Source organism: Vombatus ursinus, unplaced genomic scaffold (genome assembly GCF_900497805.2).
Source record: "Vombatus ursinus unplaced genomic scaffold, bare-nosed wombat genome assembly UNPS02014773.1, whole genome shotgun sequence".
NCBI lineage: Eukaryota > Metazoa > Chordata > Mammalia > Diprotodontia > Vombatidae > Vombatus > Vombatus ursinus.
Window position 1 is genome coordinate 8,518,684 of NW_020954551.1, and position 16,635 is coordinate 8,535,318.

Genomic DNA, 16,635 nt, shown 5'->3' on the forward strand with positions numbered 1-16,635 from the left:
CTGGAGCTCCCTACACCATTGGAATCAGAATCATTCAAAACCTGCTGGTTGTTTTCAGAACAACTGTTATCTGGCAGCCTAGTGCCAGTGAAATTTATTATTTGAATCTCTGTTAGACTTTACATTTATGCCTATGAAATCACATCCTAACATTGAGAGGTAAGCCAAGCTTGGTAAATATTAACTAAAAATTAATTAGTTTTTTATTGGCTATGATCAGCTAAGTAATAGACAGTGGCAAGAACTTCCCAATCCTTATCTCAGACATATGCAACAAAGGGTTGGAATGAGTTTGGCCTGTTCTCATAGCTCCCTTTCTCATTCTTTACCCCTGATTACTCCCTCTGCCAATGTTCCCCTCTCACTGCCACCATACCATGATTTATCAATGGGAAAGAACTGATGGCTGTCATGGCATCATTGTTTCTGCTCACCCCTTCTGCATTATGTCAGGATGATGATAATGATAATCATAATAATAGCAATTACATAGCACCATAATATTTACAAAGCATTTTATATACATTGCTTAATTGGATCTCCACACCAAACCTGTTGTTTTATAGATAAAGAAACTGAGGCTGCAAGGGGTTAAAAGACTTGGCCAGAGTGGCCAAAATAGGAGTGGGAGTCATGCAGGGCAGCCCTTTGTCCTAACCTGGAAAAAGAACTGAAAAACTTTAGGGGGAGGGAAAAGTGGCTGTACTTTCCCATAGCCTCGATACAGGCATGTGACTAAAGCCTCAGAGCTTCAAAAATACAGGGGGTCGAAGGTCTAGGCATTCTCTCCACTCCACAAATCCAGTATCCCGGAGATTAAAGGATTAATGAGCTGTCCAGCTTTATCTGCCAGTCTGCAATCGGCCCCACTGGCAGATGATTAAAAGAAGCACTTGTGTTTCCATGATAAGAGCTGGGGGAGACCTCCCTTGTCAAACTCCAGGGCTCCTGGAATCCAAACTCATCAGAGCTGAAAAAGGAGGAGTTACTGCTGTATGTGCAGAAGGGCTTAACAATCTAACTTTCTCACATGTGCTCACCTATCATCAGGCAGGAGGAAAATACCAGCTTGTCATTAACTGAACCAGGAAAATGAGGTTCGTGCGGTTAGGCAGTACTGAAAATGAGCTCCTGGCTGCTTGGGAAGAGACTGCAGAAGCAGCCTCTTATTTTGAACCTTAAAGCTTTGTACATAAACTGGTTCATCTTCCTCTTTTGGTAAATCATACCTGTTTTCATGAGGCAGGCCAGCCTCAATCAGTGCTGGACATCAGAGGGAGACAGGAGGAGTACCAAAGCTTTACCTCTGACTTTATAGGAGACAAGCAGGCTGAGAACCTGTGCCTTCTTTGTCCTGATCCATCCACACCCTTTTTTATTCCTCTGCAAAGCACAAAGTACTGGAAGAGTGGTTATCAGATAGTAAGAATTTGTGGACTCCTCACTGGAAATCATTCCCGGACTTTTCTTCTTCCCTCTCACTAGTTCTGTCTTCCTGAACAGCCCTTACTAGACTTGACTACCTCTATGAATCCCACTGTTCCCTCTGTCTGTTGGATTGCACTGTATATACCTAAGTAGGGACCCTTTAAAGTAGAAACCTGGTCACAGAATTTTAGAGAACTAAAGATGAGGGTTGAAAAAAAATTCCTTCTTCGGCAAATGTGGCAAATAGTTCTCTAGCCTTTGCTTTGAGATCCCCAGAGAGGGGGGTCCCTGCTGTTTTCTGAGGGATCCCATCCTATTTTATGATATCTCATAATTTTTAGGAAATGTCCTGGTGTCAAACAAACATTTTCATTCTTGAACCGCCCCGCCCCCATTGCTCTTGATTCTACCCCCAGGGCCAAATAGGGCAAGTGTGACCCTTCTTCTACCCAACAACACTTCACATATTTGAAGACAGCTAGCATGTCTTCCCTGAGTCTTCAAGCTAAACATTCTCAGGATCTTCAACAAAACATTCTGGTTGGCCTCCTTTGGATGTATTACGATTGAGCAACATCCTTATTTAAATAGTGTTCCCAGAACTGACCACACACTTAAGATGTGATCTGATTAAGACTCAAAGCAAAGGACCTATTGCCTCCTTGTTTCTGAAATTGATGTCACTTTTAATGAAGCCAAAACTTGCTTTATCTATTTTCACTGCCATATACTATGGGCTCATATTGGGCTTGCAGTTCACTAGAACCCCCAAATCTTTTTCAAATGAATGACTATCTAATCATACCTCCTTAATTTTATATTTATGAAGTCATTATTCAACACTCCCTAGTAGAATCAAAAACCAGACCTTCAAATGAATGTTCAGCTTATAGTAAGAACTCAATAAAACCTGTTAATTAAAGAGCAGACTCCTCAGAGTCAATGTTTTTAGAGGAATCTCTACTTTTGATTTCTCCAAAGCCTTAGGATATTAAGAGTTCACATTTATATAGTGCTTTAAGGTTGGCAAAACACTTTATATATTTTGTCATTGGATCAAAGAAGAAAAAGAGATAAAGACAGTAAGAGATGGTGAAGGACCTATGCTGACAATGAAATCTCTATGGTTTTTAGACAACTAAGCAGCCAAGTTCTTTGACCACAGCAGTGCTACCTACTTATTACCATTCTTTCTTGGGAATCAAGCAAATGAGGCCAAGGGATTGTGGCAGTAGCCACCTGCTTGATGATCTATTGAGAAAGGCTTCTAGACCTGGGAGAACTCAATCTACTATTGGGTGAGGAGGGGAGGAATCTTGTTCTTTGACTGCTGAAGGTCTCCTCTGAGAAAAACAGCCAATGGTACCTCGTTTTTTTCTGGTTGTTTCCCATGCCTGGAACACTTTCCTTCCTTTGTCCCATCTACTCACCTCCCTGGCTTCTTTTAAGTCTCAACTAAAATTCCACCTTCTACAGGAATCCTTCCTCAATCCCTCTTAACTCTAGTGCCATTCCTCTTTTAATTAGTTCTTATTTATCCTGTCCATATCTTGCTTTGTATATATTTGTATGCATGTTGTCTCCCCCATTGGATTGTAAGCAGGAGGGCAGGAACTGTCTTTTGCTTCTTTTTGCATGCCCAATGCTTAGCACGGTGCCTGGCACACAGTAGGCAGTTAATAAATGTTTAGTGAATTGGATTCAACCAAGAAGGAAATTTGAGTGGTGGGGAAAAAAAAGACAAGAAGAAAAATAGGAATATGAAGATCTTTTCATTATTTGGGTCCATTAATTAACATCAAAAGACAAAAAAAATCTATCAGGGCACTAGCAGAGGCAGGATGTTGAATTGACTAAAGAGCCAGCCTCAAAGTCAAGAAGACTCAAGTTTGTGTCTTTCATCTCACACATAGTGGCTCCCGGACTTTGGGGAAATCATTTAATCTTTCCATACTCTGGACATCTAGGACTATAAATTACAGACAAGGTGACCTGCACTGGTAGAGAGTCTTTCTTCACTTGGAAGTTCTCTATATCCATGAAATTATAGGCCCAGGCCCTATCATGGCTCTATCCATCTAACATGTGGTTGTCAGTATTGCTTCCACTGAAATGCTTATCTGTGTACATGCTGATTGCCTTGCAAAATGCAGGCTCCTTGAGGGCAGGAACTGCTTTGTTTTTGTCTCTGTATCCCCAGCCCCTAGCACAGTGCAGGGCACATACTAGTGGCCTAAAAGTTGCTTGTAGAATGTAATCAAATGAAACCACTTTTAGAAATTGAAGACTCAAGACCCACAGAATCCAGAATGAAACTTAAATGCTGAGTAATCAATTCTGGAGCTAGGTAATTAAAATTCGACATGATTTTGTATTTTACATATAGTCCTGGTGGGTGTTACACACATCTTGGCATTAAATAGGCAGCAATTTCTCAATGCCTTGTTTCTCACTCCACCAAAGAGGAAGCAGTTTTGACTTCACCAACTATTACTGGAAAATATGAGCATCACTACAGGCATAATGGCAATTTCCACAGGCTCATTAGCACATTGATGACTATTAATTTCTGAATTTAATTAATTGAGAGAAATGACACTTTCCTTTAATTTACTCAATTACTCAAATGAGCTTTCTAATTAAGATTTACAATCAGCAAATTTATAAACTCTCCTGAATGAAACTGAACTCTGAGAACTTTTGAGAAAGACTTCTCTGGTCTTCTAGGGTTGTTTTTATTGCTGTCCAATCGCTTCCCATAATTTGAAAACAGGAGAAACGATCTTATTTGCTGGTGGTTTCCAAACAGAATCTTTAGTTCAACACATTGAGGTTACTCATTTCCATTCCCCAAACCTCCTTGTCACTCTTCATTAAATTCCGCCCCCTAAAGTGAGTCACACACGTCAAACAAAGATGCAGCATCATTTATTCTTAGTTGCAGTAAGTTATGCTATTTACAAAAACAAAAATGTTCAGCTTTATACAAATATAAAAATAAGCTGACTTCCTAAAAGCAATCCAACTGGAAAATTCATTAAGGGACAAACACATAAAATGATTTTGCTGAGCAACCAGCAAACAGACCACAAAAATTCTACTGCTGTTTGATACACTATACTAATTAGCAAATTAATCAATAAAAATGTCTCAGGATCATTCAAAGGTCTAATTGTACCCTCCTCCTGCTCACTCCCATAAGAAGCTAAAGACTTCAGCAAGGAATGCCTTATATCCCTTAGTAGCATCAGAATCACTCAGAAATAATTGGTTCATTAATCTATTCATTTAACAAGTTGAATACCTACTATGTGCTGAGTGTTTCATGAAATTCTGTGAACCAAACACACAATTTGGGGGTGATTCACAAGAATATTCTAAATGCTAGTTTTAGTAGTTATCAGTTAGACTTTGATATGTATTTTTTGTCCTTTCCAGTTTATTAAATAGTATTTTATTTTTTGCAATTACATGTAAAGATAGTTTTCAACATTCATTTTTGTAAGATTTTGAGTTCCAAATTTTTCTCCCTCCCCTCCTCTTTCCCCAAGACAGCAAGCAATCTGATATAGGTTATATAGTAAAATCATGTTAAACATATTTCCACGTTAGTCATGTTGTGAAAGAAGAATCAGAACAAAAGGGAAAAACCACGAGAAAGAAAAAGCAAAAAACACAAAAAAAGTGAAAATAGTATGCTTTGGGGCAGCTAGGTGGCAAATGGATAGAGCACTGGCCCTGGAATCATGAGGACCTGAGTTCAAATCTGACCTCAGACACTTGCCACTTACTAGCTGTGTGGCCCTGGGCAAGTCACTTAACCCTGACTGCCAGGCCTCCCCTTCCCCCACACACAAAAAAAGAAAATAGCATGCTTTGTACATCCAACTTTATTTGTATGAAAAATGTTTTGTAATTATATTCATATAGTTCCTGGGTTTGTCTTGGCATGTAGACTCCCAAATATTTTATATTGTCTACAGTTATTTTAAATGGAATTTCTCTTTCTATGTCTTGCTGTTCGGCTTTGTTGGTAGTATATAGAAATGCTAATGATTTATGTGGGCTTATTTTATATCCTGCAACTTTGCTAAAGCTATTAATTATTTCAAATGGTTTTTTAGTTGGTTCTCTAGGGTTCTCTAAGTATGCCAGTATATCATCTGCAAAAAGTGATTCTTTTGTTTCCTCATTGCTTAGTCTAATTCCTTCAATTTCTTTTTCTTCTCATTGCTAAAGCTAATATTTCTAGTACAATATTGAATAATAATGGTGATAATGGGCATCCTTGTTTCACCCTTGATCTTATTGAGAATGCTTCTAGCTTATCCCCATTACAGATAATGCCTGCTCATGGTTTTAGATAGATATTACTTATTATTTTAAGAAAAGCTACCATTTATTCCAATATTCTCTAGTGTTTTTTCAATAAGAATGGGTGCTATTACTTGTCAAAAGCTTTTTCTGTATCTATTGAGATAATGATATGATTTCTGTTAGTTTTGTTATTGATATGGTCAATTATGCTAATAGTTTTCCTAATATTGAACCAGCCCAGCATTCCTGGTATAAATTCCACCTAGTCATAGTGTATTACCCCTATGATAAATTGCTGTAATCTCATTGCTCATATTTTATTTAAATTTTTATCAATATTCATGGAAATTGGTCTATAATTTTCTTTTTCTGTTTGGGCTCTTCCTGGTTTAGGTATCAGCATCATATTTGTATGATAAAAGGAATTTGGTAATCCTTCCTTTCTGTGTCCTTCACCTATTTTTCAAATAGCTTATATAGTAGTGAATTAATTGTTCTTTAAATGTTTGGTAGAATTCACTTGTAAATACATCTGGCCCTGGAAATTTTTTCTTAGGGAGTTCATTGATGGGTTGTTCAATTTCTTTTTCTAAAATGGAGCTATTTAAGGATTTTATTTCCTCTTCTGTTAATCTGAGTAATTTATATTTTTGTAAATATTCATCCAATTCACTTAGAATGTCAGATTTATTGGCATACAGTTGGGCAAAATAGCTCCTAATTATTGCTTTAATTTCCTTTTTATTGGTGGTGAATTAAATCTTTTTATTTTTCATACTGGTAATTTGGTTTTCTTCTCTTTTTTTAAAATCAAAATAACTGAAGGTTTATCTATTTTATTGTTTTTTTTTTTAAAACAATACAAAACCAGCTCTTAGTTTTTACTAGTTCAATAGTTTTCTTTCAATTTTATTAATCTCTCCTTTGATTTTCAGGATTTCTAATTTGGTATTTAAATGGGGATTTTTTTTTTTGGGTGAGGGCAATTGGGGTTAAGTGATTTGTTCAGAGTCACACAGCTAGTGAGTGTTATGTGTCTGAGGCTGGATTTGAACTCAGGTCCTCATGACTCCAGGGCTGGTGCTGTATCCACTGTGCCACCTAGCTGCACCTAATTGGGGATTTTTAATTTCTTCTTTTTCTAGCTTTTTAAATTGCATACCCAATTAGTTGATCTGTTCTTTCTCTATTTTATTCATGCAAGCATTTAGAGATATAATATTTCTCCTAAATACTGCTTTGGCTGCATCCCATAAATTTTGGTATGTGGTTTCATGATTGTAATTCTCTTTTGTGAAATTATTGATTGTTTCTATGATTTGTTGTTTGACCCTGGTTCTTTAGGATTAGACTATTTAGTTTCCAATTAGTTTTTAGCCTATCTTTCCTTTTTTAAAAATTAATTAATTTAATTTTAGTTTTCAACATCCACTTCCACAAGATTTTGAGTTCCAAATTTTCTCCCCATCTCATCCCTCCCCCTGCCCCAAGATGGCATTCATTCTGAATACTCCTTCCCCAAATCTGCCCTCCCTTCTATCTCTCCCCCTCTCTCTTATTCCCTTCCCCTTCAATTTTCTTGTAGGGAAGGATGGATTTCTATACCCCATTGCCTGTATATCTTATTTCCCACTTGCATGTAAAAACAACTTTTTAACTTTTGTTTTTAAAACTTTGGGTTCCAAATTTTCTTCCTTCCTCCCTCCGCATCCACCCTCATTGAGAGGGCAAGCAACTCGATACAGGTTATACATGTGTAGTCATGCAAAACACTTCCATAGCAGTTATGTTGTGAAAAACTGAGTATATTTCCCTTCATCCTATCTCCCCCCCATTTATTCTTTCTCTCTTTTGACCCTATCCCTCCTTTAGAAGTGTTTGCTTCTGATTATCCCTCCCCCAATCTGCCCTCCCCTCTATCATCCTCCTGCTCTCTTGTCCCCTTCCCCCCCACCCCCGCTATTTTCCTGTAGGGGAAGATATATTTCCATACCCAATTGAGTGTGTATGTTATTCTCTCCTTAAGCCAAACTGATGAGAATAAGATTCACTCATTCCATCTCACCTTCCCCCATTTCCCCTCCACTGTAGAAGCCTTTTCTTCTCTGTTTTATGTGAGATAAGTTACCCTATTCTACCTCTCCCTTTTTCCTTCTCTGTGTATAATCCTCTCTCACCCCTTAATTTTATTCTCCAGATATCACTCCTTCATCTTCAATTCACCCTGTGCCCTATATCTACCTACCTACCTACCTACCTACCTACCTATCTATGTATGTATCTATCTATCTATCTATCTATCTATCTATCTATCTATCTATCTATCTATCTATTCATCTATATACATACATATAATTTTTCCCTCTAACTACTCTAATACTGACAAATGACTCATGAGTTACAAATATCATCTTTCCATGCAGAATGTAAACAGTTCAACCTTAATAAGTCTCTTATGATTTCTCTTTCCTGTTTACTTCATATTTCTCTCGAGTCTTGTATCTGAAAGGCAAATTTTCTATTCAGCTCTGGTCTTTTCATCAAGAATGCTTGAACAATTAAGGAAACTGAGGTAACAGTTAAGGAAACTGAGGTAACAGTTAAGGAAACTGAGGTAAACTGAGAAAAGTTGTGACTTTCCCAGGGTCACCCAAGAAGTTCATATCTGAGGCAAGATTTGAGGGTGGGTTTCCTGCCCATTGCAAAAGCTGGGGTTAGTCAGTGCTAGGCACAAAAAGTCTTATTTAGGGTTTTTCCCCCTTCCCTCATCTCAAATATTCAATGACCTCCCTCTCCACTTTTCTCAGGATAGAACTTATGTTACTGATTTACACCTTGTTATAGATTGGAAACTGGTAAAAGCCACAAGAGACATTTGAAGGCCAAAGGGGTTGTGTTCCCTGTACCGGGGGAGAAAGTAACCAGGCTGAATAAATTATAAATCCTTTATAAATTTTTCATGTGACTATTGACAGCTTTGATTTCTCCTTCTGAAAAGTGCCTGTTCATATCTTTGACTATCAATTGGGGAATGGCTCTTACTTTTGTAATTTGACTCAATTCCCTATATATTTGAGAAATTAGAGAAACTTGCTGTAAAAATCTCCTCTTCTTCACTCATTCCCTCTCACCTAACCCCATTTCCCCTCCACTGTAGAAGCCTTTTCTTGTCTGTTTTATGTGAGATAAGTTACCCTATTCTACCTCTCCCTTTCTCCTTCTCTCTGTATAATCCTCTCTCACCCCTTAATTTTATTCTCCACCTTCTCTGCTTTACTTCTAATTTTGGCTTCATTGGTTTTGTTTGTACAAAATCTTTTAAATTTCATGAAATAAAAATTATCTATTTTTACTTCCCCCCTCAAAAAAAGAAAAAAAAAGAATTCTTGAAAGTCCTCTATTTCACTGAATGTCCATTTTCCCCCCTGAAGAATTGTGTTCAGTTTTGCTGGGTAGGTGATTCTTGGTTGTATTCCTATTTCCGTTGCCCTCCAGAATATTGTGTTCCAAACCCTATGGTCCCTTAATGTAGAAGCTGATAAATCTTGTGTTATCCTGATTGTGTATCCACAACACTTGAATTGTTTCTTTCTGACTGCTTGCAATATTTTCTCCTTGACCTGGGAACTCTGGAATTTGGCTATAATATTCCTAGGAATTTTCCTTTGGTGATCTCTTTCAGGAGGTGATTGGTAGATTCTTTGAATTTCTATTTTGCCCTCTGGTTCTAAAATATCAAGGCAGTTTTCCTTGCTAATTTCTTGAAAGATGATGTCCAGGCTCTCTTTTTGATCATGGCTTTAAGATAGTTCAATAATTTTTAAATTCTCTCTCCTGGATCTATTTTCCAGGTCAGTTGTTTTTCCAATGAGATATTTCACATTGTTTTCTATTTTTTCATTCTTTTAGATTTGTTATTTCTCATAAAGTCATTAGCTTCCAATTGCTCCATTCTAATTTTTAAGAAAGTATTTTCTTCAGTAAGCTTTTGGACTTCCTTTTCCATTTGGGCAATTTTGCTTTTTAAGTCATTCTCCTCATTGGCTTTTTGGACCTCTTTTGCTGTTTGGGTTAGGCTATTTTTTAAGGTGTTATTTTCTTCAGTATTTTTTTGGGTCTCCTTTAGCAAGCTGTCGACTTGTTTTTCATGATTTTCTTGCATCACTCTCATTTGTCTTCCCAGTTTTTCCTCTACTTCTCTTACTTGCTTCTCAAAATTCTTTTTGAGCTCTTCCATGGCCTGGGACTGATTCATATTTTTCTTGGAGGCTTTGGATGTAGGAGCTTTGACTTTGTTGTCTTCTTCTGGTTGTATGTTTTGATCTTCTTTATCACCAAAGTAAGATTCTATGGGCTGACTCTTTTTGCACTGCTTGTTCATGATCCCAGTCAATTACTTGAGTTATAAACTCTTTGTTAAGGTAGATGTCTGCTTCCAGTGAGGAGGATGTACTGTTCCAAGCTTCAGGGGTTTTGTGCAACTGTTTTCAGAGATACTTCTAGGGACCTGTAAATTTTCAGTTCTTCCAAGATGCTATGATCAAGGGCAAAGTGTTGCTCTTTTCCTGGTCTGGCTCTGGTCTATGAGTGACCACAAGCACTCTTTTCCATCTTGGAACTGTGAAGAGGATTTCCTCTCCACTGCCTCTACAAGCTCCACCATGCCAGCACTCCTCCTCGCCCCAGGACTGCCACCCAGAACTGTGACCCAGATCCAAGTACAGACAAAGCAAGAGATTCCTGCCTTAGCACTGGCAAAGAGATCCCTGCAATCCTCCTCTGATCAGCCACTTGATTACCCCTCAGTCTGTGGGTCAGAAACTCAGGAAGCAGCTGCTGCCCCAGACTAGGGCTGGAACCTCACTTCTCTCTCTCACAACAGACACAGACTTTCCCGCTGACATTCTAAGTTGTCTTTGGTGCTCTTGGGCTGAGAAGTCTGGAAACTGCCATGCCAAACTGTGCTCCTCTCTCAGTCCACAGTGCGATCGACCTTTCCAATCAACCACCTAGGTTGTCTTGGGCTGGAAATTTGTTTCACTCTTTTTGTGGGTTCTGCTGCTTTAGAATTTGTTTGGAGCCATTTTTATAGGTATTTGGATGTGTTTGGGGGAGAACTCAGGCAAGTCACTGCTTTTACTCTGCCATCTTCTGTTTCCTTGGCCAATTCTACTTTTAAAGAAGTCATATTCTTCAGTGAATTTTTTTCCTATTTTGCCAATTCTATTTTTTAAGGAGTTGTTTCCTTCAGTTAATTTTTGTGCTTCCTTTCCCAAGTTGTTGACTTTTTTTCATAATTTTCTTGCATAGCTTTCACTTCTTTTCCCAATTTTTCTTCTACCTCTCTTACTTGATTTTTAAAATTCTTTTTGAGCTCTTCCAAGAGGACTTTTTGGACTTAAGACCAATTCACATTTCCCTTTGAGGCTGTGCATGTAGGCACTTTAGCATTGTTGTCCTCTTCTGAGTTTGTGTTTTGATCTTCCCTGTTGCCATTGTAGATTTCTATGGTCAGTGCTCTTTTTATTTTTTTGCTCATTTTAAAAAGTTGATATCTGCCCCTGGCATATAGGGGGCACTCTCCCAAGCTTCTTGTGCTAGGGGCCAGGGGCCTGGTCACTGGCTTTCTCTCCCAGGGCCTTAGGTGCTAGTGGTTTGCTCACTGCACTGAGGTGGCCTGGCCTAGTAGTGCCTGTTGTGCCCTGGGTTCTGGAGCTGGCAGTTTGCCTCCTGTGCTGAGGCTGAAGGCCTCACAGTTGGCCTACCGTGCCACTGACCTGCTAAGCCAGAACTACAGGGCCTTGGTTGCTGATCTGTGCTGTGGCTAAGAGTCTCCCATTGGCTTGCCCAAATGCTTCCTGCACTAGGCTGTGCTCCCCTTTTACCCTAGTGAGTGAGATCTTCTTGAAATCTTTCTAAGTTATCTTGGATTGGAAAATTGTTTCACTCTGTCTTTTTGTGGACTCTTTACTCCAGAATTCTTTTAGAGGCTTGATTTAGTGTTGTTTCTGAGGGAAACTGGGGAGAGCTCAGGCAACTTTCTTGCTTGTTTCCGTCATCTTGGTTCTGTCTCTCCATTATTATTTTTTAAAATAAATTTTATTGATATTTTCTTATTATTACATCACCATAGTATCTAAACTTTGTTATAAAAATTGATTTAGTTAATAGTCTGACATAGAGAAGAGAAGGTTAACCTGGAAATTTGGCTTTGAATTCTATTTCCTCAGGAGGAATGTATAAGCTACCCTGGCAGAGCACTGTCTAAAGCAGGGGTAGGAACCTACTGCCTCAAGGCCCCCTTAATAAGAGGACTTGCTCTGGGAAGTTTGGATTTAGTCAAAGAGACACACTTGAGGACCTAGAGGGCCCCATGTAGCCTCATGTTGCAGGTTCCCCACCCGTGGTCTAAAGGCTTCTCAGTATATCTAAGAAGGGACTGCCAAGGGGAAGAAAGCACAGGATTGACACAGTCCATGGGTGATCAAGGTTATAGATCAGAAAGACCAAGAAGCATGGCTGATGGAGCACTACACTTGGGAGTCAGATCGACCTAGATCAAGTCTTGCCTCTGACAATTGCCAGTTGTGTGACTACAGACAAGTCATTTCATTTCCCTCTCTCAAAATAGAAGTAACTTCTTTGCAGTTCGTAAGGTTAGAGATTTCCCTAAGGCACTTGAATTAACTTTTCCAAGGTCACCTAACCAGTATTGGTCAAGGCCAGGACCTGAATCCAGGGCAGCTCTCAATCCCACACTCAATCCTGCACTGCCTAATTATACAAATGAGAGTTATTACTCTTATTATCATCCCTCTTACTGGTATATAAAGATATATACTCTGCTATATTGCTCATTCACCTTTAAGATAGGAGACTTCAAAGATTTGGAGCTCTCCAAGGTTTTTAATTAGGACCCCAAACTGTGCCCCACACATAGTTGTCCTAAATTAGCCTCTCTTTTTTGTTAGGTTCCTTTTGATACCATCTTGAATGGACAGATCAGTCAACTAGCGTTTATTAGTGCCGACTCTGTACCAGACATTCTGCTAAGCACTGAGACACAAAGAAAGGCAAAAGGCAAGGACTTTCATTCTCCAATAACTTATAGTCTCCGGCCCAGCCTACCTTTGACCTGATGTATCTCAGAGGGGGTCACTGGGCCTAAAGGGTTGGTGTGGTCTCCATGGAGATAGGATGATGAGCAGGACAATAGCTACTCCTGATGTATCTAGGAAGAGTCCATACTCCACAAATATTTCCAATTTAGTAGATTATGAGGACTTCTTGTCCACATACACTAGGACCTCCCTAACTCCATGAACATGAGTTCATGGATATGGACACAAAAAATAGGGCCTTGGAGGATGGGAAGAGAGCAAGCATTTATTAAGCACATATTATGTGCCAGACACTTTGCTAAGTACTTTACAAATATTATCTCATTTGCCAGTGTTTGGCAGAGGAAAATAGATAAAAACACATTTCATAATCTTTGATCCTTTGATGGTGACAAACAGAAAGGTCAACATTCCCCCAATATGATGTCATCTCTCCTCAAATTATCAATGTTGATTTCCACTATGGTGGAATATTCACCACTATGGTGGAATATTCACCATAGAAAGAATTATTCTGAAGAAAACAGATGCATCCACTCCTGCTCCCAACTCCTAACCATCTCAGTACTCACCTCTGGAATGTCCCTCACTTTTATTGGGTAAATCCTAAAGTCTTACCTCATAGTAACTCTGAACAGCATTCATGAAGGCTTCATCAGCCACAATCTGAGTCTCTCCATTGAGGAAGGCCTGGAAACGGTCTTTGACTGTTTGTAGCTGCTGTTTGCTGATCTGGAAAACATTTCAAAGAAGACAGAGAGAAGTGTTCATTAGAACTTCTAGAGAAGAATGAATAAGATTTGAGAATTAAGATTTTCTCAGATCAATCTGGAAGGCTCTCCTTGTCTCCCTGGTAGAGACAAAGGCTTGTGGACATCCTAAGATATACCACTTGTCCTGGTTGAATTGAAACAAAAGTATGTTAAATATTTCCAATGACAGTGCTGCCCACTTAGGAGTGGCTTGCACTGGACTGTAACCTTTTATTATCACATTCACCATTGAACACATACATATTTGGGTGGTAATTTATCTATACCCACAAGATAGATCAAAGTCCCAGGATTTAGAAGTTAAAATTTTTCATAGTTATATCTTCATTGAATTTCAGCAAGAATCAATCACAATACTTTAGACATAAGGGACCTCAAAGGGAATCTAGTCCAAACCCCACCACAAGTGTGAATCATATCTTTAAAAAGTGGTCATCCAGGCTTTGCTAGAAGATGTCCTGTGATGGAGACTTCACTACCTTCTACAGTAATACTTAACTTACTCATTTATGTTTATAAGCATTCCACCACTTTGTTGCTAATCACACACACACACACACACACACACACACACACACACACACACACACACCCCAAGTACTTTCCCTAATCCCAAAATAGAGATGACAGAGGGCTTAGAACTATGTAAAGTATGCATCTTTCTTCCATTTATCCATCCATCCATCCATCCATCTATCCACCTATCCATCTAAAGCAACTAGTAGTGCATTGGATAGAGGGCTGGGCCTGGATTTAAGAGGATATGAGTTCAAATCCTGCCTCAGATACTTACTAACCTGGTGACCAGGGGGAAATCACTTAACCTCTGTTTGCTTCACTTTCCTTAACTGGAAAGTGAAGATAATAGCATCTACCTCACAGTGTTGTCGTGGGGATCAAATGAGATAATATTTGTAAAGTGCCTAGCACACTGCCTAGCATAAGGTGGGCTATATGTAAAGATTTATTCCATTCCCATTCCCTACCTAACTCACATCATTTGCAGAAGTTTGAGTCCCAGATTTCCAGTAGCCCTGTGGACATCTCCAGTTGGATGTTACTCTGGGACCCCAAACTCTTCAAGTACAAACCTCAAGTTATCATCTACACACAAATACACACAACACCCTTCCTTTCATCCCACTTTTAAATTATTATTGCAAGAATTGTTATTCTGCTACTCACTCTGGTTGAAAAACTCTAAATTGTCTTTAGGTATCGTCCCACCCCGCTGTGATCAGTTGCCAAGTCTTGTCAATTTCACTTCCCATAAGCATTGATTCTACCTGTCCTGTATCTTTCTCATTCCCTTATGCAAATCACTGAGGTATCAGAGGCAGGGTTTTAATTTATATCTTCCTGAAATCAAGTATGGAGCTCTATCCACTGTACTATACAATGAACAAACACCCCTTGAATTTATGCCTTCATCACTTTTCACTCATCTTTTGCCTTCACTCATCTTTTTGTACTCATCTTGTACTCATCTTTTCCCAGGGTCTGCCTTCTCAATCCATCCTTCACATACCTTCAAAAATAAGCTTACTAAGTCACAGATATGGCCATATCATTCCCCTCCTCAAGAATCTTCAATGGCTCCCTACTGCTCATAAGCTAAGGTACAAACTTCTTAACCTGACATCTAAAGCCTTACGCAATGTGGTGACATCCTCCTTTCCAACCTTATTTCTCTTCACTCATTAAATGACTTCTTTATTTCAGCAAAGCTGGCTAACTATATATTCCCTGATGTATCATGCCCTCTCTTGTTTCTATACATTTAATTTGTAAATACTCCCTCCATATCTCTTGATGTCTGTTGAAATCCATTCCTTTCTTCAAGACATAACACAGGGACCACCTCCTCTGGAAAGTTTCCTTTGATCCTCCCAGCTATGAGTGCTCCTTCCATAATATTTCTTATAGCACTTTGTCTCTACCATGGTCCTTTGCCCTTATCCCAATCTACCCTGTACCATATTTATTTATGTATAAGCCACAACTCTATTAGGTTATAAATTCAATGGGGGCAGGGCATAGATACATTTAACCTATGTGTTCCCAGAGCCAAATACAGGTCTGTTCTATAAAACAGGTGCATAACAGATATTTATTGAATTGAACTGAATCATTTGTTGTTGATTTTAAGGATTTGTGGTTCTTTTTACCTCATTCCCAAAGCTTTGAAAATATGAACTGCATGGTAGATGAGTATATTCCTTAGATTTTATGAATCCATGTTTATAGGATGCTGTCGAATTCAACAGAAGTGTTTAGACACAAAATCCACTGTTAAAGTATCACTTAGAAAAGATGAATGGAAAACCATATATCACAAATTCTGCTCCCAAGTACAATTAAAATTTGTTCTTTCCTTACCAATATAATGCAGGGTGTTTTAGCCTTGGAGTCAGAAAGACTAGGACTCAAATACTGCCTTTAGGTTATAACTAGTTCTGTGACCTTGGGCAAATCACTTAATCCTTCACAACCTCAGTTTCCTCAGCTGCAAAATTCAGATGATAACCATAGCATTTGTCATTGAGTTATTTGTAAAGCACTTTGCAAATGTTCAAATTCTTTTGTCACTTGTTAATAATATCTTTCCCTTTTCTTTTCATTCAAAGTATCTAGTATCCTAAACAGTCCTAATTTCTTCCCTTGATGAGACTGTATCTGAAAGCCATTCACAAGAATGATTCAGTTGTCTTTCTGAGGGAATATTGGTCTTTTAAAAGAAAATCATGGGAAAAGGACTGGGATTAACACAAAGACTGAATTTCTAATGGTAATATTTTAAATCTTAGAACAGGTGGTGGGTGTTTAGGTTTTTAATCTGAACCTGAGTCATTATTTCTCCAGACTGTTTGGTCTATGTTTAAGGACCTATTAAGCTCCAAGAAGATCAGTATGATAAGTGGAGAAAGTCCAGGACCCTTGATTCCTATTTTCCAAGGGTGTTAACCACATATCATTAAAAAAAAGAATGAATGATC

The 16,635-nt window shown here is 38.6% G+C and overlaps 1 protein-coding gene across 2 annotated transcripts in view; it reads right to left on the bottom strand.

The window, feature by feature from the left end:
• Positions 1-13,592, bottom strand: part of CADPS (calcium dependent secretion activator) — a 464,921-nt gene extending 451,329 nt beyond the window's left edge. For both annotated transcript variants that reach the window (XM_027864021.1, XM_027864023.1), the window contains exon 1: positions 13,485-13,592. In XM_027864021.1, coding sequence (XP_027719822.1) covers positions 13,485-13,511 — 27 coding nt within the window. In that variant the 5' untranslated portion in view covers positions 13,512-13,592. The remainder of the gene's footprint in view (positions 1-13,484) is intronic.
• Between the last annotated feature and the right edge of the window lie 3,043 nt (positions 13,593-16,635).